The sequence below is a fragment of the Carassius gibelio genome, chromosome B6 (genome assembly GCF_023724105.1).
Source record: "Carassius gibelio isolate Cgi1373 ecotype wild population from Czech Republic chromosome B6, carGib1.2-hapl.c, whole genome shotgun sequence".
In the NCBI taxonomy this organism is placed as follows: domain Eukaryota; kingdom Metazoa; phylum Chordata; class Actinopteri; order Cypriniformes; family Cyprinidae; genus Carassius; species Carassius gibelio.
The window spans coordinates 3,836,460-3,863,713 of record NC_068401.1 but is presented as its reverse complement, the minus strand read 5'-3'; the positions used below and the strand labels follow the sequence as shown (position 1 = coordinate 3,863,713).

At 34.7% G+C, this 27,254-nt stretch overlaps 1 protein-coding gene across 1 annotated transcript in view; it reads right to left on the bottom strand.

Annotated features, from left to right (window-relative positions):
- The window catches only part of LOC127960139 (matrix metalloproteinase-24-like), a 35,220-nt gene extending 8,208 nt beyond the window's left edge, over positions 1-27,012 (bottom strand). Inside the window, exons 1-8 of the mRNA XM_052559721.1 lie at positions 26,599-27,012; positions 9,024-9,172; positions 8,023-8,139; positions 5,677-5,981; positions 3,454-3,615; positions 3,155-3,360; positions 2,264-2,402; positions 353-619 (exon numbers count right to left, since the gene is read on the bottom strand). Coding sequence (XP_052415681.1) covers positions 353-619; positions 2,264-2,402; positions 3,155-3,360; positions 3,454-3,615; positions 5,677-5,981; positions 8,023-8,139; positions 9,024-9,172; positions 26,599-26,724 — 1,471 coding nt within the window. The 5' untranslated portion in view covers positions 26,725-27,012. The remainder of the gene's footprint in view (positions 1-352; positions 620-2,263; positions 2,403-3,154; positions 3,361-3,453; positions 3,616-5,676; positions 5,982-8,022; positions 8,140-9,023; positions 9,173-26,598) is intronic.
- Between the last annotated feature and the right edge of the window lie 242 nt (positions 27,013-27,254).

Sequence of the window (27,254 nt, the reverse complement as noted above, 5' to 3'; positions counted from 1 at the left end):
CAATGCATTTATAATAATCTGAATAAACCATTTCTTCCTCCAAGTAATTTCAATCATGCTTACCGTTCCCAAGCAACACTGCGTTAATATTAAATGTGCACTTGCAGGTGTGCATTTATTGGTATCAAACCGCTTCGAATGCAATTCATCCAATGACAACTATGCATTTTATAAAGCTTCGCTGATTATAATAGCAATTTGTTGCACTGCATTGCACGACAGATTAGATCATACTATTTCAGAATGAAGCCCAACGAACTTGAACTCTTCAAACCAGAGGGAAGCAGCCACCGATCACATGGCTGATTGCCACATGAAATATTGATCGGTTATTGGAACCTCGATGACTCACATCCTTCTCGACTGATGAAGGCTCCTTGTGGTGCATCAGGGATGCCCTTCCAGACACTGATGGGTTTGGGATAGCCTGGGTCAGCCGTACGCTTCTCCTCATTGTAACGCCAGTACTGGTCACCCTTGAAGAAGTACGTTTTGCCCACAGGTTCCCAGCGTAAGGCTGTGTCGATGCCATCACGGGGCAGACAGTTGCCCAGCTCTACCAGGCTGTGAGGATACCCGGGCTCTGCTGTAACCTCCTTGAAGACCCAGTATTTATCCCCTAGAATCAAAACAGCAGTAGATAAGGTCCAAATTAAATGTGTTATATTTAATTATATTATCACATAATGAAACAATGTGCCAAGCTGTGCCACATATTTGTATATATATATATATATATATATATATATATATGGAATTTTATTTACATAGATTTACATTTACATAAAAAAATTCAACATTTTGTATACCAATTTAGTGTTTTTCCTAGCAATTCTGAGTTTATATCTAACAATTCTGACTTTTTCTCGCAATTCTAAACTTATCTGTCTCTCTTCTCCTTTAAGAAAGTCTGCATTGAGAGATAGAAACTCAGCATTGCAAGATTTAAAAATATATAAAATATTTGTAAAATGTAAGAACTGTGAGAATGTGACAAGTTTGTTTCCTCCAAGGAGTAAAAAAAAAACATAAAAATAAAATATGGTGATTCCATTTTTTACAATAATAAGATACCAAGTTTTCTTTTGACGTAAACTCAGTATTGCAAAATATACACTTTACTATACATTTGTGTTCACAATTCTGACTACATCTCGCAGTTCTATGATTCAATTCTTTATATTTATGTATATATATAGTTTTATACATACATATTATTCCATGGGGGAACTAGGTTTCCATAGATACATGTCCAGTTATACCAGTTATATTTCATCTTCTCCTTAAATGGATCATCATTTGATGAATTGTTTCTATTATGATTACTATAAAACATGTCTTTTAAGTATTAAAATTTTATTCAGATTTTTTTCATTGCATGCAACATTAATTGTGATTGTGCACTGAATTTTGTGAATAAAACGCAGGCTAATCTTATTTTAGATGTGTTTTTTCAGCACAAAGAGCACTTGGGTAAACCGCATTGTGTGTAGTTAGTGAATAATGCCAGCATGACTCCAGTTCATCGCCCCTTTATCTATTAATACCGATGTGCATTCTCTGAGATAACCATAGGGCATCCAGCGAGCTTGTTTTTTCATGAAACATCACAGAACAGGAGACTCAGGCTATAAATATCTCACCCAACCTCTCCTTGCGCAGCACGACTGCGCCGGGCTAATTTAATGAGAAGGGGGGGTGGGGGGACGGCGAAATAGAGAGTGATCGTTTGAGAGAAGGGGAGCGAGGGAGGAACAGACGGAATAATAAAGTGCTGGATGGATTCACTGAGGCTGTCGGGCCCAATGGAGGATAAACACTATGGATAAATGCAGACCTTTCCTGAGATTAACCCACAATCTAACAGCATTTATCTAACCTTTAACTCAGTGTACCAAGGCTTGTATTAAAATGGTACATAAAATGTACAAGTGCTGATCTAGAATTAGTCAGCCTGAGCAAAATAAGATGCTTTGAGTTGAAACTGATCCAAAGGCAACAGATGTTTAATGGATATGGCTTCTCTTTATTATTCAGGCCATATTCAAGTACTTAATTTAATGGCTTCGGGATGTATTTGGTATCATTATATCATTTATAGTTATGACAAAAGATGTTGCAAAACAATCAGAGTTATTAAAACTAGCCTGAGGCTGCACTTTTCATATTGAGCAATAAACACTGGGTACTTTTTTTAAGGTTTTTTTTGTGATATTCTTTCAATTAATGTCATAACATCTGTTGTACAGATAATAAATCCTACCTTTGAAGAACACAAATTTGCCATCTGATCTCTCGTAAGCAGCGTCAATGCGAGGAGGCAGACCCTTCCAGAACTGCTCTATCAACATGGGATAGCCTTCCTGAACTTTGTTGTTGCGCAAACGCCAGAACCAGCGATCCTGTGACGAGTAAAAGAGGTTATTTTGATCAATAACTGTATGAAATTTAGATCTTCAACTGAGTCGATTTAAAGTAGGGATTGATAATATTAAAAATCTGTCTAATACTGATTAGCGGAAGATTATTTTCACACTGATTAATTGATAAATGGCCGAAATAAATGAAAAAGAGATAAATAAAAATACTACAAGTGATTCTAGGCCATTATAAAATAAATAATACAATATAAAAATAATTGAAAGATTTGCTAAAAAATTACAATAGATAGAGTTATTAAAGGGAGGAAATTAGATGCACAATAAAATATCCAAATATCCATTGTATGAAAGCAATACATTTAAAAACTCAAATCACCAATATCTCTATAATATATCGTGCATCCCTGCTTTCAACAAAAAAATGAAATTCTTTCTTCTGCTGAACACACAAAAAAAGATATTTTGAAGAATGCAGGTAACCAAACAAGTTGCTGGTAGCCACTGACTACGCTGGAAGCTGTTTGGTTTCCAACATTCTTTAAACTTATCTTCTTCAATGAAAGAAACTCAATACAGGTTTGGAAAGATGTGAGTGTGAGTAAACGATTACAGAATTTTTGGAAGAACAATCCCTTTAATATAAGGAATTACTATTTTTGATATCAAACACAACCAAAATTTACTAATATCAGCTGGATTATGGTCATTTCATTATGATCTGCTTTAATTAACCATCTGTATCAAATACTGGAAAGAAAACTGATGCAACTCACCTTAAAAACAAACATCTCCCGTCGAAAGAAGGCCACAGTGTTGAAGTTGCCATCGCAGATGTTAGGTCTTCCATTTCCGGGTGAGGACGGCCGATCTCCAGAGGGTGGGCGAGCGGGGCGATGTTTCCTCTCAGAGGTGGGGTGTGTGCGTCGTGCAGGTAGAGTAGGAAGAGGTCGGGTGGGCTCCAGCATGGCTGTGGGAATACCTATAGAGGAACACTGTTTATTCTTCTAACAGTGTATATTAATGCTTAGTTCCTTGAAGATGATAATAGAGGTGATAGAGATGATAACTATACCATAGATTTTCTGGATCCCCTGAAGGTCGTCTAGAGGCAGTTTGAAGTTGTGCGTGTCCATGTACTGGTAGAAGGGGGCCATGATCGCACTGGGGTCGTTGGAATGTTCCAGACCCAACGCATGTCCCAACTCATGCACGGCCACCAGGAAAAGGTCATTGCCTGAAAGGTAAAAGTTAAAGGTCAAACCATCCATCTTTGAATCAGTACTAATCAGAAAAATGTAACAGTATGCCACGTACTTCATGAATAAGAATATAAAAGCAGGAGAATTACCCATGCAAAGCTTAAGACTCTGCATATCTGATGTGCATTTTGTTAAAAATAGTCCGAAATAACAAGCGCTCCCATAGAAGTTCATCAAACGCTGAATCAGCAGTGAATAAATGCGTTCATTCTATCATTAAAGGAATAGTTCACTCATAGTTCAGCACACTTGGGATATATAAGTAATGTGCTACTTTTATGGCACCTGGGAAATTGCATATGTATATGAATATTAAGTTAAGAATCAATGTAAAAGTTAAAAAGTTCTGTAAAAAGGTGTGGAAACCAATTCTGCTGTCTTTTAAAACAAGGTGCAATCCATTTGGTCATTAGTTTATATATATATATATATATATATGCGCACTGGATCTAAGATTGAAATTTTTTTTTTTATACTAAATATATAAATACACAAAAAAATATATATTTATGTATGTACAAATTCTCACTTGTGTAGACAGGTAAAAAGCATTGTTTGTACCTAGAATCCTAAAGGAACATCTTGTGCATGGGCTGTACGTCTACGCTTTTACCAGAACATGAGTCAGTTGAGACTGACATGTTCAGATCTTTGGAAACACAGAAGGGATGTGACACCATATCACTCAAATCACACAAATAGCCTGATCTGTTGCTTGGCGTCTCTGGGTGCTACAAGTATCAGATGGCTCACAAAGTGTCTTGTACATTTTGTTAACAGATTGCTTCCCTTTTCTTAGAGGATCTCTTGGCCAAAGTCTTCTCCTTTATCAACCCTCACGCTCTCTTCCTGTTCAATTTAACTATGTATTTCATACCCCGTCTCTTTGAAAAGAAATAGATTTTGTGTTCTGTTGAGGAGTACATGGCATTGTGAATAAATGAAATATCAAATCTACATCAGCCGCTGAAGATAAATGTATTACTTTGATCTTTGTCCACTAGGGCTGATATGGTGTATAGAGAAATAGATCTGTAAAGAAATAAGTGTGATAGTGTGTGTGTACTTGAACAAGGTACAGATTCTGTGGTCAATAAAGCGTGTACTTGAACTGCTGACACTGCAGCACACAGACAAAGATAACACAGCAAATATGCAGAACGCAGGCAACTGCTGATGCAAGTGAAGAAAGAACGCAATGCTCTGTTTCTTTATGTGTCCCCTGTGGCATCTACTGATGCTCCTCAGCTCCCTGCTCCAGTTTACCACTGGAGAAGCTCCCAAAAGATTCGCCTCTACACATCTGACTGATCTTTCTATCTATAGCTGCAGAACATAATCCAGCCATCCTATCCCATTTAATCTAAAACTTTCCAACTAAATAAATAAAAGACATAAAATTCACATGAACGTAAGTTTAAAATAGACCCACAAAATAAATACTTTAAAATAAAATGTCAAAATAAAATGTCAAAGATTACGAGACCACACAAGCCAGGTAAATCATTCTTCAAAGTACATCAATTTACATACCTGGAAATTCATCAGTAAATATTACAAGATAAAATAATGATACAATACATAATGAAATAAAATCTGAAAAATAAAATAGAAAATCTATAAAAAAGAATATTACTATGTCAGAGATTATGAGACCAGACATGTTAGGTCAGTTCTATATTAAGCCTTAAACATTCTTGATTAAAGTAAATTAAATTCACCGTTAAACATATACTTATCTACATATTACTACATCAGGGAATATTCTTTATTAAATTAAAAAAGTAATGTAAATTGATGATTTAATAAGCCATATTCTCGCTATATTACTAATGTCTACAAATTACTATGTCAGAGATTATGAATCCAGATATCTCAGGTCGATCAATCTATATCATCCACTTTCATGTTGGTTTGATCAAAACACATCCTAATTTTTGAAAGTAATTTCTAATGGCAATGATCAAACACAATTGGAAGCTAAATGCTATAAAAAAAAAAAAAATCACAGTTTATAATCACAGAACCACACTTACCGTCATGATTGGCGTTTCCTAATGTCCAGGGCTCATCAGAGTCAAAGTGTGTGTCTCCGCCAATTCCAGGACCGGGAAAATATGCATGAGCTAAAAAACCTCCCTCTCCATCAAAAGGAGAACTGTCACCATGGAAACCAGAGGCAAAGAAGATCATGATGTCCGCCTCTTTACCCTCGTTCTTGATCTCAGAGTAGGCCACTTCCTGAAAGGTCAGCGGGGTCACTGTCTGCCAGACGTCGAAGGCATGGCGAATGGCCCTCTGGGTGTCTTTCTCACCAACTTTGGGGGTGAAATTATGTATGCTTGAGACAAGAAGAGAAGGAAGAACATTGGGAAAAAATCATGAATACCTGATATTGTGTGACTTAATAATAATTACTTTATTAAAAATATTACATGGAATAATGCATTAAAATAATGCTTTTAAAGTTTTCCTATGGCTCAAACTAGGACTTTCAAAAAAATTCTGAATTTCGAATATTCATTGAAATTAAAATAAAAATCACATTTTATGTCTGTGTCAGTAATCATTGAATTTTAATGCTTTTGTTAGCCTATCCAGTTGAACCCACTAAAACCCACTAAACCCACTAAAATTTGAATTTAGTTTTTCAGTCAGTTTGACAGCCCTAGCTCAAACATGGCAAAACCTGATGCAAAATGTACATTTTCAAAATACTGTATATGCCACATGCATAAAATGTAAAGTGAAGTGCAAAAAGTGAATTAAAATGGTAAAAAACAAATCAAATATACAAATTTAAAATGCGGCAACATTAGCAACAAACTGAAATGAATACGTTTAAGTACTAAAATAAAAGGTACAAAAATAAATAAAAGCTAAATAAAAAAAACTAATATAAATGATAAAAAAAAAATTATTTGAAAATATAAAAACTGAAAATATAAAAATAAAATACAAAACATTAATAATGCTATAATAGTATATAAATTATACTAAAATTGCACTAGATATTAACTTTTCCATATCAAGTTCCCTATGACAGCATGCAGTGTACTGCAGCAACCTGCTCTGTTATTGCACCAGTGTTTGAAAATGTTCTTTCAATATGAATCCGCTCTGCAATAAACTGAAGCGAATGCCGTTTGAGTTCACAGAGCTGCGCTGTTACATAAGAATTAATCTGCATAAAAAATTTCCTTGAATATAGGGCAAAAGTTAAACCAGGACAGACACCTAAGGCAGAAGCAGATGGTTGTCTCTGGCACACAACTGTAGGCACACACGAGTGACAACATCACATCTGATTAAACTGTGACTGCAAACCAAGTTCTACACTACATTAAATGACTACTTGAAATGATTGCAAATGATCTGATTACACCAATAGGAATCCTTTGAGTCATCATCATGTAACCAGTAGCAAAATACTCAACATGGAGTTCTCTATTACAGTCTACTGTATATATATATATATATATATATATATATGTATAATTATTTTTATTACATTACATATTTATATATGTTACATTTTATTTTTGTAATACATAATATATTTAGATATGCATATGTAACACTTTATAATATTCGGTTGTTAAGTGGTGACGTAAGAAGCGCTTTTCCGGGCCCAAGCCTCATCTCGTTCACTTGAGAATATTACCTCAGCAGCCATTTATGAGCACTGTTTATTAATATTAAACATTTAAGCTAAACGTTTTCAAACTTATGGAGCACACTACAGTCTCCATGTTCACAGCATCCAAAACACAAATAATTTGTATATTTATTTATTTATATTTATATTTTCATTGTCTGATAATCTGGGATTTTGGCTTGGGAGGCATAATAGCAAAAAAAACGACTAAAAAACGACTCAAAATACCAGTCTTTCAACAACTATTCCTCTACCTTGCCTGACCTGCGCCATTCCTTGCTTTCTTTGTTTCTCTCTCTCTCTCTCTCTCTCTCTCTCTTTCTCCCATCAGGCAGAAAACAAAAGCTTCTTTTAGCATTTCTAAGGTTGGAGGGAAGCATTTCAGCAATGTCTGTCTGGAACATTGCATAAGCGGCATGTGCTCTGAAACATACACACACGTGACAATATGATATGCACTAAAATAATTAAAGAAGAGGGTACAAATATACTCCTTCAGTGAGATGCCTGATGGGTCGCCATGAAAGAGAATCACATCATGAGAGGTGCAGTTAGTTACAGGCATATGCTTCCCAGTAATCACGTACAATGGTCATTCATCTATAAAGAGCTAACACAGTTTCTGTAGTTTCCTCCAGATGTGTAATATTCAGTGAATCAGTCTATCCTTGCATCTAATGAACTTTGCATTGGATATTTATCAGTCTCTGAATATATTCTTTACCTGTATGTGATCTTTTTCTCCCTCCATTTCTGACCAGTGAGGGCATAGCGTTTATTTCTCCTCCGTCGGCTGATGTGAGGGTGATCTGGGACTCCACACCGAGGTTTTCTCATCCACCTTAAAACATTTAGATAATGAACCCACCAGAAGACACCAAACAACTGTCATACTACTGTACATCACGTAATAATTTAAATCATATGGAACACCAACGAGATCAAAAACATGCATTAAGTAAATAAACAGGATGAATTTTCATGTTTTGTTTACAAAAGAATATGTTGCACAAGAATGTTCTTATAAACTATATTGCGATTTAAATTGTTCATAATAAAATTAAGAAATTGTATAAACACAGCATGGGGACATTTTAATAACATTTAAGATATCTTAAGAAACATCCAAGCACTAAAAAATACAGTGTTGCAGGGATGATGAATTTTCGTGCAGAAATTAATTAGCATTTTAGCACTTCCATTTCCATCCCCCTGAAGTCAATGGGTTTTTTTTTAATGGTTTTGGGTTAAATGCCTGAATTAAAGTCTGGTTAACACAAGTTATATAGTAATACAACTGACACTGATAGGTCACATGACAACGACAACATGACGAATACAATATGTCCAGATTACATTCATACTACACACATTAATACTATAGAATTTTGTGGTTGCAAAGTAATTACTTGTTCAAAAAAGTACCAACTCAAGTGATTTCGGATGCAGGCCATGTTTCAACGGCTTTTATTCGTCTTTCTTAACAACCATTAGGCACCGATCAGACCTAATGTTTTTTTAGGTCTTACTGCCAACTGTTTTCTGAAGATTTTAACTCGATCTAAATGGAAAACATGGCTGGTCATTTGATCTCAATGAGGGAGCGACTTTAAACACTACTGTTCATCTTATTAATCAGAAACACAGTATTGTGTAGCATATGCACTTTGGCAGCTATACTGCCTGTTCATGATTTTTCATGCATTAAAGAGGATTGGTACTAACTCGATGGTGGTTTGATCAAGCACTCCCGTCACTGGAATACCATAAAAGCGCTGCATGGCAGCGACCGCCGACTGCATGGCTTTCTCCGATCGCAGGTCCGACGTCCGGATGTCATGAGGGAGCAGGTAGCCATAGTTCTTCAGCCATGTCTACAAAGAAAGAGATATTACATTAAGAACAAAAAGTAGGGTAATTATAGTTAACTAAAAATGTAAAACAAAAACAAAAATGAAATACTTAAAATTTGAACTGAAACCTTTTCATTTAGTTAAAGGCATTTAGATGTACTAAAATAACAAAAAGTAAAAAGAAATATAAAAAAAATTATGAAAACTATACTGACATGTTTAAAAATGATAAGATTTACTAAAATTTTAACTTAATTTTTTATGAAAATATAAAAACAAATTCTAAATATCAATAATACTAATACTTTCTCAAAAGTAATAAAATTAAATACTAATGCCAATGATTGTAGTAAATCTACAAATATATCTAGAATGTGAAAAAAAAATGGCAAAAAACAATGACATTTTCTGGAACCATCTTGATAGCCATCAGTTAGCATCAGAAATGCAGAAGACAAAATGCAGCTTTTTGGATATTTGACAGACCTTAAAAAGACATCTTAAAATATTATATAAAAAAAGTGAACAAAAGGAGCACTATCAAGTTTTAGGTTTATAAAAATTTGCTAATTTTAGGGTTATTAATCATTTTATGCAATTCATGTTTTGTTTAGTTTTTTATGCTGGTGCGCAGAAACGCAATATGTGTGAACAAAGGGAGAAAGCACAAACTGTATCAATAAACAGATGCTGTCTAGGGCAGCCACCTCATATAAACTCAGTTCATTTCGCATGCTCCTTGATCTAAACATATTTAGCAGCACAAAAATAAAACTGAACTTATATAGAGCATCCCCATCCTCATCCTCTCATTCCCTCATCTCAGCCTCCTCTCTCAGCTTTCATCTCTCCCAGCGGACGGGCAGAGTGGAGAACTAGCAAGCAAAGCCCTCATTTCAAAGTGCTGCACACATGGAGAGGGGCTCTTTAATTGAGCTCATGGCTTAGAGTCCATTTTCAGCATGAATATTTTAATGCTGGAGTTTCAGGTCCTTTCCTTCTCAGCGTGAAGCAGGACCATCACAAACAGTGAGTCAATGCTTCAAATGGAAATCAATCCTTAGGCCGCTACATGCACCGCACTGCTTCTATATGTAGAAAGAGCCATTTAGAGTTCATTAGAATTAAAAATATTGCTTTCTTGATAGTACAGTACCTGTGCATTTTTATGATAATTTTTATCTGTTTGCAAATCAACAACATCTTCTGTATAAATGTTTTTTTTTTTAATTCTAAAAATTCTAAAATGACATTTCAATAAAAAAATTACACCATAAAGTATGTTTTATGATTTTTAGATTTGAGTATCTATAGAGCAGAACATCAAAAAGACCTAAAGCTGCAATCTTTTGACTTGAATGTAATTTTTCTGAAACCATTTTGACATCCAAAAATCTTACTAGAAATCCTTAAAAAAAAACTTTGGTATTGTATAGTTTTTATGGAACTGCACCAATTAAATGTAAAAATCTAGTTCTGCAATATATAATTTAGGTTTTTTCATAAAATTTTAAACCAACACCAACATCATACTCCTTAATGGTGAAATGCAGAAATAAAGCATCTCTCTATACAAATATGAATATGAATATAATGCACAGTCGTACAACACTAGCATTATTTTGCATATTCAGAATGCTGAAATGCAAACTTGTATCAGTGAGTACACCCTTCTATGACATGGCTGACTCAGCCTCCATGGTAACAGAGGCTCTGCAAGGCCCCCTGGAAAATCGTACCCATTAAATAATTCACCAACGCTGTTACTGTTGCCATCATTATAGCATGGCATACAGCGAAGTCTGAAACTAGCACTAGACCCAACAATACACGTCTCATCCACTTTGATAAATCAATGAAGGCTGTGAGATCTGAAGAACACATAAGGACTGTGACAGTTCAGCCCCATGAATAAAAAGCCTTATTTAAGCCACAGGACTATTTCCGTTCTGGTACTTTGTAGGAATCGGTGAGATTCAGTTCAAAGACAGAAATCCAAATTTCTCAGGAAGTATAAATGATGAATTGTTCTTGTGAACTGCACAGATGTCACGGGTGGAAAATCTACTTAAAGGGATAGTGCACAATAATTTACTCACCGTCATGTCGTTCCAAACCTGTATGACTTTCTTTCTTTTGTGGGACATAAAGGGAGAAACTTTGCAGAATATACTTGACCCTCTTGTTTATATAACAAACATTATTCGCGTCATAACATAAAACATAAAAGTCATCCACACAACATGTAACATCCCATTTTGGGGTAGAAAATATATTCCTCAACATTTTTTCTTTTAAGTTCCACAGAAGAAAGAAAGTCATAAAGCTTATATGATAAATGATAACAAAGTAATTTTTGGGTCAACTAGGGTTAAAGGAATTGTTCCAGCTACATGAAAATTTGCTGAAAAAATTCTCACCCTCAGGCCATCCAAGATGTAGATGAGTTTGTCTTTATGGAAACAAATTTGGAGAAATGCAGCATTCCATCACTTGCTCCCCAATGCATCCTCTGCAGCGTATGGGTGCCGTCAGAATGAGATACAAAACAGTTGATAAAAACATCACAATAATCCAAAAGTAATCCACAACACTCCAGTCCATCAGTTAACATCTTGTAAAGCAAAAGGCTGCATATTTGTAAAAAAAAAAAAAAAATCTACCATTAGGCCGTTTTAACTTTTAACCTTTGCTTCCTGCCAAAATATGAGTCCCTTATCCATACTCTGTTGTCCTCTCACACCACAATCCACTGTAATATTTGGGCTGTTTTCACCTGTAAATAGTGCTTAATCTGTGCATATTTCTCTTCTGATTCAGACAAGACAATATTGCGGATAGAGGACTCCTATTTTAAAACAGAAGCAATGGTTTGAAGTTAAAAACATCTTTATGATGAATTTGTTTCTTAAAAATATGCAACATTTTGTTTCACAAGATGTTAATCGATGGACTGGAGTGGTGTGGATTACTTGTGGATTATTGTGATGTTTATCAGTTTGGGCTCTAGATCTGACGGCACCCATTCACTGCAGAGGATCCATTGGTGAGCAAGTGATGTGATGCTAAATTTCTCCAAATCTATTCTCATGAAGAAACAAACTCATCTACATCGTGGATGACCTCAGGGTGAGTAAAGTTTCAATAATGATCATTTTTGGGTGACCTATTCTTTGAAATCTTGAGTGTGATCCTTCTGTAGCAAGTGCGGGATTAATGACACAAACGATCCTTTTCACAATAAACAGGTATACTGCACAGAAATATTTCACAACCATGTTATTCATTGTCCTGTCCTCTTAATTTTTAAACAGGGAATTTGTAATAAATAGTCAAGATTTTACTGTATGTTCAGAATAGTACAACAGCTACTGTTTCTATTTCAGTATATAGTTTACATACTTTGCACGGTAAGCAATTATGCATGCAATACACAGATGACCAATTACATTTGCCGATATGTGAAGTACACAAAATATACTTTGCAGCCTCCTACATCCCACAATAACACATGACAGCCCTTCCAATTCTAATATGATGAATGTTCATCTTTACTCTTATGATAGAATTGGTAATGAAGATTTTGACTGGATGTTTTTATTATTATTATTATTATTTCTGAGCCAATAACTAGATGCCGTTGGCTGAATTAATCGTGCAATGTTATGAGTTCATGTAGCATACTATTGCTTGCAAATTGCATTCCATTTCAGAATAGTTTTGTAAAAGAATATGGTATACAAATTACACAGCACAGTATATATGATGTACAGTACTCAGTAAGCCAGATCTCCATTCCAAACACAGCCAAGTCTTTCTTTGAACAGCTGTCCCTGAAACTTGAAATCCTTTGGTCTCTGCTGCCAGGTGGCATGGAGTGATGATATTCTACCTTCATGAGCAGCATGCGCTAGCAGTCCTCCATGCACTCGCCAAACAAGAACAGCCTAAACAGATTAGATGAATTTCTAGTAGCAACACACCTGAATTTGTTTAGGATTTGGTGGGAATTAAAGCCCAACATTAATGTATTGGGTTAAAAACAAGCCAGGCTCTATGTACAGCATCTATGACTTGCAGCCGATTACCACATTAAATAATGCCATTGTATCCCTTAAAAAATCTAGCTTCTAAAATCTAGTAAATCAAATGTGCTGTAAAGCACTTACAACAGAAGTCAATGGGACAGGACATTCTGAAGGGTTTAAAGCAGAAATGTAGACCATTTGACCTTGCAAAAATGTGTTTTTGAGCAGTATTATTTTAACAAGTATTCAATTGTGCCAGTAAAAACATTTATAATTTTTTTTGTTGTTGTTGCTTTTTTAATATATAAATACTGTTATTTTGAACTTTTTATTAATCAAAGAATTCAGGGAAAAAATGCATCACAGTTTCCAAAAAAATATGAAGCAGCACAACTGTTTTTAAACATCGATAATAAGAAGAAATGTTTCTCTAAATCAGCATACTGGAATGATTTCTGAAGGATTATTTGACTAGAGTAAAGATGCTGGAAATTCAGCTTTGATCACAGGAATAAATAGCATTTTAAATGATATTACAATAGAAAATTTGTATTTTAAATTGTAGTAATATTTCACAATATTACAGGTTGTACTATATTTTTGATCAAATAAATGCAGCCTTGGAGAGCATTAGAGACTTCTGTCAAAAACATTAAACAATCTTACCAAACCCAAACGGAAAAAATTAAAAATAAATAGCATTATCCAAAAAGCTTCTGTTCTGCTTTTGTTTTGTTCTTATGACACACACGATGAAATACTTTAACATCCATAAACAGTACATGGATAAGAAGTCTGCATGACTCAAATTACCTCTGATTGTTCTGCTGAAACAGCACTATGTTTGTCTGGAGACTATCCAGAGCTCAAATAACGCCTGATTACCTCATCATGATATGCTGTAATGTAATCTGTGTGAAGTTTCATGTGTTTTACCTTTAAACAATCTGACTCTCCGCTGTGTGCTTACAACTAGAATCAACCATCAGACAATCTCCTAAAATTTAAAGTGGATTTTTTATTTATTAAAATCTCTGTCCCCAAATAATTGTATCATAACCATTTGCACCCTCTCTCAGATTCTTAGACTGTTTTTGACATGCCTCACATAAAAATAAAAAAGTTAATTCCACTCTGAGTACAAGTAGACTTATTGGCTAATCAGAAAACAATCAATGCTGAAATGTGCTGCATTTACTGCTAAGATCAGACTGAAATTATGAGGTACATTGTTAAAAAACTTTGTAGAGCAGCATTATACAGAGAATATTACAAAGCAGTTACAGTATCAAGCATGCACTTACCGCAGTGTTACTTTGACATTATTACTAGCTGTAAAATTGTGATCACAGCCCATGTAATTGGCCTCTTTGAAACACAAGATGTTCAGGTCGTTGGAGTCTCCTTTCTCATAAGTGTTTGCTAATGAGTAGGGAGTCACAAAAGCAGTTGAGAATTCCATAGAGACGACGGTGTGTGTGCTTAGTTTGAGGATTTGCGGGGCATCGATCGGGTGGCATTGCTTCATGACTTTCGATATCTTGTGTTTCAGAGAGAAACCACACGTCATCATCAGTGGAATCTATAAAGGTTCAGTTCCTCACAGTGGTGCCCCAACTGCCTCACCAATAGAAAAGGGTGAGAATTTAGTGCAAATGACACATTGAGCCATGGTGCTCATGAGTTTGAGGCTCATGTCATTTCCTGCTCTTTTCTTATCCCTATCATTTCCTGTTCTCTCTTCACTGTTAAATAAATAAAAGTGGAGAAAAGGCCAGAGATGATAACAGTGTTGGAATTACAGCTGCACAATAAATCAAAATCAAAATTAATTTGTGATATTGCTTAGTGTGATTATTGAATCCCAATAAATAAACATATGTGCTGTGTGTTTCAAAGTTGCATCAACTCGTGATGTAGTGTTTTCAAAACATGCACACAAACTCATTCTGCATTTACTGTAAATCTGGATTGTGTGTAACATGCATCTGAGAACGCAACATGCACCAACCATCTTCTCAAACTTATAAACCGGAGTTTGAGCCAAAAATAAATGAAGAAATTTATACAAAAATATTAAAAACAAGCCATAAATATTAGTATTGTATTAAACAATTCCACTTTACAATAAAATTATTATTATAATTATTGTATGTTTCTTAAATACAGTGAAATATTACAATGAAAAAAGCCATATATATTAGTAACCTACTGTAATTTTACAGTTGTAATTTAAAATAAAATAATTGTAATATTTATCTTGGTGGAATTTATTTGTACTAGAGCCCGACCGATATATCGGCCGGCCGATATTATCGGCCGATATGAGCTAATTGCATTTAAATCGGCATCGGCGTTTATAACGGCCGATGAAACATGAGAAACAGTCTCATATTCTTCACTCATGTTATGAGTGTTGCATAGTTTGCCCACCAGAGGGCGGTCTGCAGCTCCAGAGTTGCAACAGCGCCAGAAATCCACAAAGAAGAAAGCGATCAGCCAAGCCACCCAGGTGAGTCTGTCGTTCGTCATGTGAAATGATTGTAGATTTAGTTCATACACTGTATATAAAAACGGTGTGGTAGTTCTAGTTAACGGTCCTATCATTATCACTTCTAAATATTCTGTAACATCACTTACAGCCGCTAATGCATTGCTATATTAGATTAGCCACAAAGCTAATACCATGTTTATCAGTGGAAGAGCGCGAACGTTAATAAGAGGTCGAACTATAAAGTTAGCGTTTAGTGCTTATTCTATTGCGGTGTGTTTCCCACATAATGACCGCGTAATGGGCCTTTCACACAGGACGCGGTATGCACAGCGCTTGGCCGCTGGGTTTAGCGTTGCCCTTCAGATACAACGCGATTTGCCCTGCTCTGCGCTATGGCGTAGGCGGAGTTTTAAAAACTTTTAGCGGGAGCTCTTTCATAGTCTGTTGTTCCTCCTTTCGGTCAGCAGCAAACATGTATCTGTCCCGTTGTAAGAAGCGAGCGATAGCGCTAGTCCTGCTGATGAGAATTAAGAGAGAAGCAAGGAAGAAGAGGCTACCCTCAGGCCCAGGGAACAATTTGGTGAATTCAGGCTGGTTACGTTACTCTAACGCTAATATAGCTTCCTTTTTAGCAGGCCCCTTAAATGCTTGCTATTAACTTGTTTGAAGGTGGTTCTTCTCAAAATTGACAGCGGTGTGTTCATGGCACTAACGTTAACCATTTTGATTCAGACTGCACAAAGAGAAGAGGAGAAGATATACGGGTCCGTTGTGAATGTGTCTGTGAGAGCAAATATAGTGTAGTTACAGTAACTACAGTAGGTGCGTCAGAAATGATTAAATCAGAGGGGACATGTAAATAAATGTGAGCTGAACAAGCGCTTTTTTCTTTTCTTTTTTTTTCTTACATATTGTTTCAAAGCAGCTTTACAGACATAACAGGAAAATGTTGAAATAATATTGTTAAATATAAGGAGGTTAATACCTATTGCTTGACAAATAAAAAAATATATATATATTTCTCATTTTTGCCAATGTAGGAGATCCCTGTTTATTATTATTATAATTCTAATGATGACATGAGTAATGATACATGGTGATATTATTAATACACATGCTTATTCTTTCTATGTCTCTCTTTCTGCCCTACAGATGGCTGAAAAAGGTGAATGATGTAGCAGCAAAAGTGTGGGACTACTTCTGCAAATACTTTAACTTTAACTTTAGTATTATAATTTATTTACAGTACACACACAGACTGTTAAAATCAGCTTCAACTGGAAGAAAGTAAAAGTGTTAAATGTTTAAAATCAGACTGTTTTTTGATCGTTAAAAAATATATACTTTTGATGTGCAATTGTTTAGTGATTGAGACTGTAATCTAAGGCTTTTTTTTACATAAATCCCTTCTGGAAAATGGTTTATACAGCCCACATACATAGAACAGGCAGATATTTTGCCATTGAATGTTATGTAAGTGCAGCTTATAGGAAATGGGTCTAATATCCAGTTTATTTTCAAAATCAAAATATCGGCTTATAAATCGGCTCTTTTCGAGTTAATATCGGCATCGGCCCCCAAAAATCCATATCGGTCGGGCTCTAATTTGTACTATAATACTTCTTATGTTTTATATTTTTAAGAACAGTAATCATAATAAAATATAATATTTATTAAATAATTGCATTGCCATTATTATTATTTTGCAGTCATGATGAATGTTATATAATCACATTCTTTATATAAGATATAAACAATAAAAAAAAAAAAACATTTTGAATTGCAATCACAATTTTTTTATCAGAAAAATAACAACGAGATTCTCCTCCAAAACATGCAGTGCTATTAGCGGTTAACCATCATGCTTTTACACATCTGGTTTGTGTAAAACATAATAACAGTGCTAGAGCCATGGCCTAGCGGTTAGCTAACAAACACACTTAGCCATGGCGGGTGACATGAGTTCAAGTCTGACTGGCATTATTTCCCGATCCTTTTTACAACTCTTTTCCCATCATTCCCTTTCTTTTTGTGACTGTTCTATGAATACAAGTGGCACAAGGGCCAAACAAATAACTATAATGACAGTACTGGAGAGGGAAACGGACAGAGAGGGAGAAGACGAAGAACAAAAAGACAAAGGCAGTGGCAGCGAGACAGAGAAGAGAGACGAAGGATGTGGATGGGGAGGGGAGAGGAGGAGTGATGGAGAGAGGAAGATGAGAGCGTACAGTAGATGGAGACGTGGGGGAGGGGAACGAGACAAAGACCGAGAGGAGAGCTGTCGCTAGTTTTCATATCAAGCACTCCCAAACGAAAAAAAAAAAATAATAGATCAAACATTTTAAAACCACAATGATTAGAGTTGCAACAACAGTTGTTACGGTAATATAGCCATAACAGTCAAAAATCCATCATTAGCTGCAGAGCTATTGTGGGGAAACGAGTTATCTGTATCAGAAATAACACTTTAGCTTACTTTTAAAAAGAATATTACAGAAATAGTATACTTAATGTAATGTTTTTGGACACTTAATTGCATGTTATATGCAATTAAATGTAAATGTATTATAGTTTACATTTATATTAAATGCCATTACACTGGAAAAAAGTTTCTTTGTAATTAATTGTGAAATTTGAGAGTTAAAATTACATCTACATACATTACATACAAACTACACCATTTTTTTCAGTGTTGCTGAGCTTAATAAACTGTGCTTATTTTCAATCACTGAAGAAGTACACAGTGTAATTTCATCATTTCTTCTATTGGTCCCACTTTATATTAGGTGACCTTAACTACTATGTACTTACATAAAAAAAAAAAAAATTAAATGTACTTATTGTGTTCATATTGTATTGTAAAACACTTTTGCTGCTATTGAGGTGGGATATGGGTAAGGTTAGGGAGAGGGTTGGAGGTATGGGTAAGTTTAGGGGTGGGTTAAGGTGTAAAGTATGGGTCAACAGTGTAATTATAAATTTAATAACAGAAATTAAATACAGATGTAATTACATGTAGTTTTTTTTATATTAGTACAATGTAAAAACATGTATGTACACAATAAGTACATTGTACAAAATTATTAATTAAAATGTAAGTACATAGTAGTTAAGGCCACTTAATATAAAGTGGGTCCCTTCTATTGTCTATGATATATGTTTAAAATGTGCTGCTTAATGTACTGTCAAGCATTTGTATGACGTGTATATACAAGGCAAGGCAAATTTATTTATATAGCATACATAGTATAGTATTTCATACACTATGGTAATTCAAAGTGCTTTACATAAAAGGAATTAAAATACTCATAAAAAAATAATCACAACAATAAAACAAGGTAATTAAAAACACATTAAAATTAATTAAAACAGTTAAGAATAGATACATAAAATGCAGCGCAATCAGTTTGGACATAGCACAGTGCTCCTTCAATAAATGCACAGCTAAACAGATGAGTTTTGAGTCTGGATTTAAATGTTTTAGCACATCTGATCTCTTCTGGAAGCTGATTCTAACTGTGGGCGGCATAATAGCTAAAAGCAGACTCCCCTTGTTTTGTGTGAACCCTTGGTATTTCTAACTGACTCGATACTAATGATCTGAGTGCTCTGTTAGGTTTATATTCAGTGAACATATCTGCAGTGTATTTAGGTCCTAGGTTATTGAGTGATTTATAAATGAATAAAAGTACTTTCAAATCAATCCTAAATGTAACTGGAAGCCAGTGTAAGGACCTGAGGACTGGTGTGATATGCTCAGATTTTCTGGTTCTAGTCAGCGTTCTGGAAGAGCTGCAGCTGTCTAATGGTCTTCATGTGAAGGCCGGTGAGGAGCCCATTACGATAGTCCACCCTGCTGGTGATAAAGGCATGAACAAGTCTCTCCCAGTCTTGACTGGAAACAAAACTTCTAATTCTTGCACTGTTTTTGAGATGATAGTATGCAGATTTAATTACTGCTTTGACATAACTACTGAAACTCAGGTCTGACTCCAGAATCAAACCAAGATTCTTGACTTGATTTTTAGTTGTTTGACCCCTAGAGTCAATGCATGCATTCAGTCAATGGGGCTGTAGTCATTTGACAATAAGGCTAGGTAAGTATGGGTATCACCAGCATAGCTGTGATAGGCAATTTGGTTCTTTCTCATTGTTTGACTTAGTGGGAGCATATACAGGCTAAACAAGAGCGGTGCAAGAATTGACCCTTGTGGGACTCCGCATGTCATGGATGTCCACTTAGACTTATGCTCTCCTATACACACATAATAACCTCTCCCTTCTAAGTATGATCTCAGTATCAGTATACAGTACTCAACATTTTAAGTGAATCAAAACCAAAAGCCATTTTGGAGAGGCCCCCGGAAAGTAATCATCAATGAGTGTTGTTAACGTTCAGTAGACAGGGTGTGCATGCTGAACATAAACAACGCTCATTACTTTGATAACATAGGGTACTCTCCAAAATGGCAGAAGACGGTAACTTGGGGAGAAGAACTGCTGAATAAATTATGTTATTATTGTTTTCTTTGCGCACAGAAAGTATTCTTGTAGCTTCTTAAAATAACGGTTGAACCACTGATGTCACATGGCCTATTTAACTGATGTGCTTGCTACATTTCTGTCTGTTGATCATGGTAATATCATTCCGAAGATGAATGAATGTCTTACAGGTTTGCAATGACATGAGGGTGAGTAACTAATGACAAAATTTTAATTTTTGGGTGAACTATACCTTTAAGTGTTCTAAAAAGTAAAGTCATAAATGTGTGCTCTGTAAGTACACTTAATTGACCTTTTATTTCTTTAATATTATATTATTCGCAACAACAGTTTTTACTAAAGATTTGAAGTACACTACAAGTACACATTCAATACAATTAAGCACACTTCTTTTTTAAAAGGGCAGCCATCAAGCATTGACTGTAACACTACTACATTTTTACATTTTAAATATTGTAAAAATGTAAAAAAAAATGTGTTGATATATGTTGCTCTGAATGTTTTCAGTACATTGCTATAAAGTCGCTAAGGTGTTTTGGGTGGTTCCAGGACTAGTTATGTAATAAAAATGAAGATTTAGTGTTAGAAGTTATTTAAATTCCTAACATTAAGTATAAGCACTAGGAATCACAATGCTACTTGTCACAAGTTATCAGGAAGCTGGGACGTCAACACACTACATAACACAGCACAACCCAAAAAAATGGGTATAAATAGCATGAAAAAGGTAATGCATGATTCAGTTTCAATTCAAGTGGTGATACCAGCACAGTCTTTGTGAGAACTAATTAGGTTTTCTCTGGCTTTGTAATTTTTTTTCCCATCACTCTTTTAATTTCTCTCTCAGCATGTGGTCTCCTGAAGAGACATATTCAGGACGAATTAGACTTTTATGTGAGGAATCTGTGCCATCCTTATTTAGTTCCCTGCATGCATTGCAAAGACAGAGTGAGGCCTGCGTTCTCTCAGCACATACCAGCATAACTAACAAACACAAAGAAAACACAACGTTCTACAGCTTCTTATTGTGTTAAACCAGTAAAAATATTATTTAATAAAGAAAACCATGTCTTAATCCTACAGTAAACAGAAAGAATACCATAATACTGTCAAGAGAGAACAAAGCAAACATAAAAAACACAACAATAGCTTCTTTCACAGCTTTCACCGCATGAGATTCGCTAGGGACCGGAGCACTGTTCGGCAGGATACTGAAGTGTGTGTTTCAGTGTACACCTTGCACACTTCAGAGGTTCTGACATCCTTTAGAGGGTATGGCGAAATACATATCTCACAGTCAGAGACAGACAAAAATTAGGACAAGCAAATATTACACTTCGTTTTCCACATAGCCAAAGCCTCTTTAGTTTTTCACCCTTTACAAAAAGTACTGTAGCATTACTATATTACAATGATGGTAACAGAAAGTAATGCTTATGCTACTACTATGATATTGTATGATTACCATGTTTTTTTTTACATGGTTCTCCAAGGAAATAAACCATTATACATGTCAAAATAAGTATGACTGTTATTGTGATTATACACACACACACACACACACACACACATAATACCACAATACCAATACACAAAATAACAATGCAAATTGTTATTTTTTATCTTAAATGTTAATATTAAATCTCAATATTTTTTATTAAATACTTAATATTTAATATTAAATACTAAAATCACATAAATGAAATATATAAATTAAAATATTAAAATATATGGTAAGTCTTTACAATCTCTCATTTGTTAGCATTAGTTAATTAATTTACTATCATGAACTACTAATGAACAATACCTTTTTACAGCATTTATTAACCTTTGTTAATGTTATACAAAAATGTTCATGTTCATGTTAGTTCTCATTGCGTTAATAAAGTTAACAGATACAAAATTTGATTGTAATAATATATTTGATCTACCTAATATTCTATGATTCATTAATGTTGTATAAGTATTGTTTGTGTTAATTAATATACTTAACTAATGTTAACAAATGAAATCTATTCTTATTGTAATGTAAAGAGTATCCAAATAATTGTAAGGCCTATTTGTTAATTTTTTATCTTTTTTATTGATAATAAAAAAAAGCTCTAAGCCATAACATTTTCCTCTCAAATATCGTTATAAATTATTAATTGAAACAAAACGACAATAAAGGTATCCAACATGCTTCAAAGTCTGTCTAGACCAGTGCTGCACAAAAACAGCTTCAAATCTCCTTTTGGAAAATGAAGCTTTCTTACAATCTGAATGAATTTCCTCATGATGCTCCCCGAGTCCCTATTGTACAGTAAATGTGTGCAGTTCCTTACAGGAATCAACCGCTGAGCATTTATATTCAAATCCAACAAACTGGTGGGGCTTAACTGCTCCTGTGGCTAAAATTAAACTGTCAGATGGAGACAGCAATCTAAACTCACCGGGCTACAGCTCCTCAGACTCTGTGACATGAAGGTGAAGGGGTTTCACATCTCCACACGGCTAGACACATATAGAGAAATCAATTGATAGTCCAGGAACGGAATCAGATTGGAAATCATATACTAATGAATGCATCAATATAGAGCCAAACCAACAAATGACCAAAAAGCTCCAGTATGACATATACATAAAAATTTTTGAACCTAAAAAATGCTTAGGTTTTGTTTTTTTACTACTTTTTGATTTGATTAGACAATGGGATTCATCTAATGTGCAGACAAAGTGGTTCAATCACAGGCTTACAGCATCTACACAGTAGATTTTGAGATTTCTCTTTTAAAAATGCATGAGTTGGACACCTAAGAAAGATACTTCTATATAAATACTATGTGTTTCTGACAATAAAACAAGACTGAATGCTGAGAAAAAAGTAATAGCATAGTTTAACATTTAAAATTATTGTCAATATAAGGAATGTTGTAATTATGATGCATGCATTGCCTTCTCTTTGCCCTGTGAACTCTGTCCTATGAAGATTACAGCTGTCATCCATTAAAACAGGAGTCGAATGGAGACGGCACACAAAGGACATCGCTGTCAGTCCAAGTCATTCGCACCTTGTCAAACTACATTTATATAAGAGAACTGACATTCTCAGGCGGCATCCAAATAACTGACTTTTAAGACTACATTCAAGTCGTCTCAAAGAGTAAAGTTCTTTGTTTAAAATTAAAATGAAACAGCATTTGCAACCCATTTTACTTCCATTATGTAACAGAACATTTAACAGTAAAAAGCACAGCAGTATTTTATTTATTGGGACAATCTGATTTCTTGATGTTTAAAGGCATACTTCTGTATCAGCAAATGAAATAATATTATTAATTTTAGCCAACATTCAAAGAATAGTTGTTGCATAAGAAACCGCTATTAAAGTATCAAGTTACTATAAAGTGATTAAATTGTTTTTAGCTATTTTTTAAACCTTTTTTATATAGTTTAGTTATTTCATAGTCGTTTTAGTTATTTTAGTACATAAATAAAAATTAGAAATGTTTCCACATGCTTCTAGCTGAAATAAAGTTGACGTTTTTTATATTTCATTTTATTTCAGTTAATGTTTATTCAATTTCAAGCAACAAAATGTTTTTTTGTTCGTTTTAGTTCCAGTTAACTATAATAATCCTGATAAAGAAAACATTTTTATTTTTAAAATAAAGATGAAATAAAACAAAATATAAATATTAGATGAAAAACTCAAGCTTAAAAAACTTAAACGAAAATTTGAAATGACTAGCTGAAATAAAAAAGTTACTAAGAATAAAATAAAAATAAATTAAAGCTAAATAGAAATATTTAAAAATGAATACAAATTACTAAAACAATTTTTTGTAGAGATGCTTTACAGCTAAATTTAATTTTGTTTGCATCACTGTAAAGCTGCTTTGAAACAATGCATAAAGCACTTTATAAATAAAGGTAAAAAATTATATCAAATAATAATACTGCAGTAATGCATACATGCATGGGAAATACTACAATGCAGTACTTCAATATTAGAAAATATATTAATTTTTTCTTTTCCAGGGACACTACTATACTCAAAGCATAAATACTAAGTCATCTCTAAGGCAACCGTCCAAAACTAGTATCGACTGCAGCCTACTCACTGCATGACTCGCTTGGTAGTGAGTCGAAAAACAACAAGAGCCTTATACAGTATTATCATCTTCACAAACAGCCATCACCATTATCATTCTCTCAACAGCAGCTCCGCACGGTTATTTTTCATTAACCTGCTCCAGCAGAGGAACAGACGCTTGGAAAGAACTAGAAAATAGCATCTTACTGCTGGTAATTGTTCACGCAAATCAACGAAACTGCCCAATCCACACACAAGTCACTGCTTCTGTGATGACGACTGAAGATATTTAGTCTTGTAAAGCTGAGATAGGAAGATATAATCTATATACAGTAATATGGTCTAATCTGATATCAAAGTCTTAAAAGATTGATATCTGAAAACAGAATGAGCAGTAAAGTGGATCATCATGATCATATTACCTCATTTTGATGGGATACTGACATTAAAACCTCTTTTCTCACCATTTTCAGGAACCTTCACTTAAATATCAGTTTATTTTTCGATCCACATTAGGCAATCACAAATCTTATGATTGCAATTTACAGATTAGGTCATGAAGCCGAATAATGTATGTAGCCTGATAATTGTGTACAAACAAAATTTGATCACATTGTTTTGTAGGTAATCGATCAAGGTAAAATGATATTGCTCTTAAATTGTGTAATACATGCACAAAAATCAGTATTTGTTATTATGTGCAATACCAAAGCTTCTGCTGTAAGTCACTCTTGAATGAAACAAAGAAACGGAGGGTTAAAACGCTCCTGGCATGCGAACAGAATGAGAACTGGAAGAACAGCATCTTATAAATCTATAATGTTGCCATTTTTGGCATTAAAAACTAGAAGATCTAAATTTTAATTTTAATTAAATTGCCTTTTCATCATAATTCTGACATGCATGATTACTTTCGAGTCTTAAATTCGTAACAAAACAACAATGACAAGCTGTTTATCTCAACATTTGTTCAATTTATCCACTTTATTTACACAATACACTTTTATACATAGCAAAATCAACCTCTCGTCAAGCAATCTGCACCATAAAGAAATGCTTTATCTTTAAAAATTGTGCCGGACATAACAGTGAGCTCTCTATTCACCAAGTAACCCATTGCCACAGCAAAGCTGAAACCAACAGCTCTGGCTCGCTACTCAAAAGCATCCCTGCCTTTCCCATCAATTATGAAGGAACCTATATTTGGAACACACACGAAAACAGCAGCTGCACATCAAAATAAAAGCATTGCATGGCTATAATTTCAGCCTCTCTATATATAACAGAATCATTCAAAACAACTCTTAGGTCCTTAAGGAAAATTACTGTCCTATCTGAACTGAAGCTCTTTGTCCTGTTTTTGCTCACTAAGATGCACGTCTCTTGAACAGGATCAGTTCAGTTCTAACATTTCACTAAAGCATAAAGGCTTGAACGTGTTGCCCCCAACTAAGACAAAATATATATAGGGTATAATAAGGGAATGCATGTGCAGTGAGTGGCGCAATGAAATTATCCAATTACTGGCAACCTGATAATGGCTTCACTGTGCTGTATTTCCAGGAAGAGTGAACATAAAACACTTAATGTCTGTCTGGGGCCGAATATAAGGCAAAATGGAGCTGAGAGAAATATAAGAATACATTCACATGTGGATTATTTGGATGCATTGCTGCACTACTAGTAACACAAATGCATTTAAGAGATTGTAAATAATACATATCAAGATAAGTACTATTTTCAAACATGGTAACTGTATTCAGATGTGGATGCATTGTTATTGTTGCAAATGTGCTTTACCTGTAATATCATAAATAAATAAAAATATATATGTTACCATTTTCAAATATGTGCATGATTTGGTTGCATTTTCATCACTACATTTTTACACTACCTATAATGCCACAAAAATAATATATTATAATAAATAATGAAACTAAATTAGTGCTACTGTTTTCGAATATTTATAGACCTGTATGGTTTGGGTGCATTGTTATTGTTTTACCTGTAGTGGCATGCTTATTCACGATGTTCGTATTTTGTACGAATCTTAAAACAACAAGTACATTTATTTAATGGTAATTTGTAGCTATTATTTAACACGATTTTAAAATAAACGTAATGCATTGCTTGTTCGTTTGACTTATATAAGTATCCCTCAATCATTATGTTTTTACCATGTTTGACCCACTTCACCTAATAAACCAATTTGAGTCTAATTCATTGTAATGGTCATCTGTTTTCCAAACGCTGTGCGCAATAAAGCGTTCGTGTGGTGATGCTCAAAGGGACAGGTCGCTTGCACGAGGTGAGGATGGTGGACATGTCATCTCTCTCCACGTACCTCAACAATGAAGGTCCTCTCTTCTCCACAAACAGACACGACCCAGAAGAGAATGTGGAAATAGCATGTTTTCCAACAGAACCCCGGGAGTCCCGTCTTTCTCCCCCTGGCTCCCACCCCCGCCATGACTGTCCCCAGATTCCCCCCACTGTCCGCCGTTGATTTCCAGGCTTATTTCTTGTGTTTGTTCTTAATTATTTCAGAAAAACAACGAGCGTCCTATATTCCTGAAGGTGCTGTGAATGTTTCTCCTCGGTCGAGCGTTAAATTCGCAAAGCCATTTTGTGTCGCGTCTTCTCAAGGTACTGTGTTGAAATGATGCTGCGCCGCTGATGCGCTCGAGAGAATACAGCACCGTCAGCGCGCACAGACCCACGCGGAACTCCGACTCCTTGAGCGAATCGGTTCTTTTGAACCGTTCGTTTCAACTGATCGTTTATTAAACCAATTGGCAACTACTTTCACCCATCTTTCACAGGATTTAGAACGATAAAGAAAAGTAATTTCTGTTGACGACTGTTTTAGTAGCCTACGTTTTGAGGAATATTTAGAGAGAAAATGGGTTGCATTTAAGCCCACAATCAAATGAGTAATTATCTCTGATTTAAAAATAATAATAGGCTATATAAAACAGTTCTTTTTTTATAACACAGATA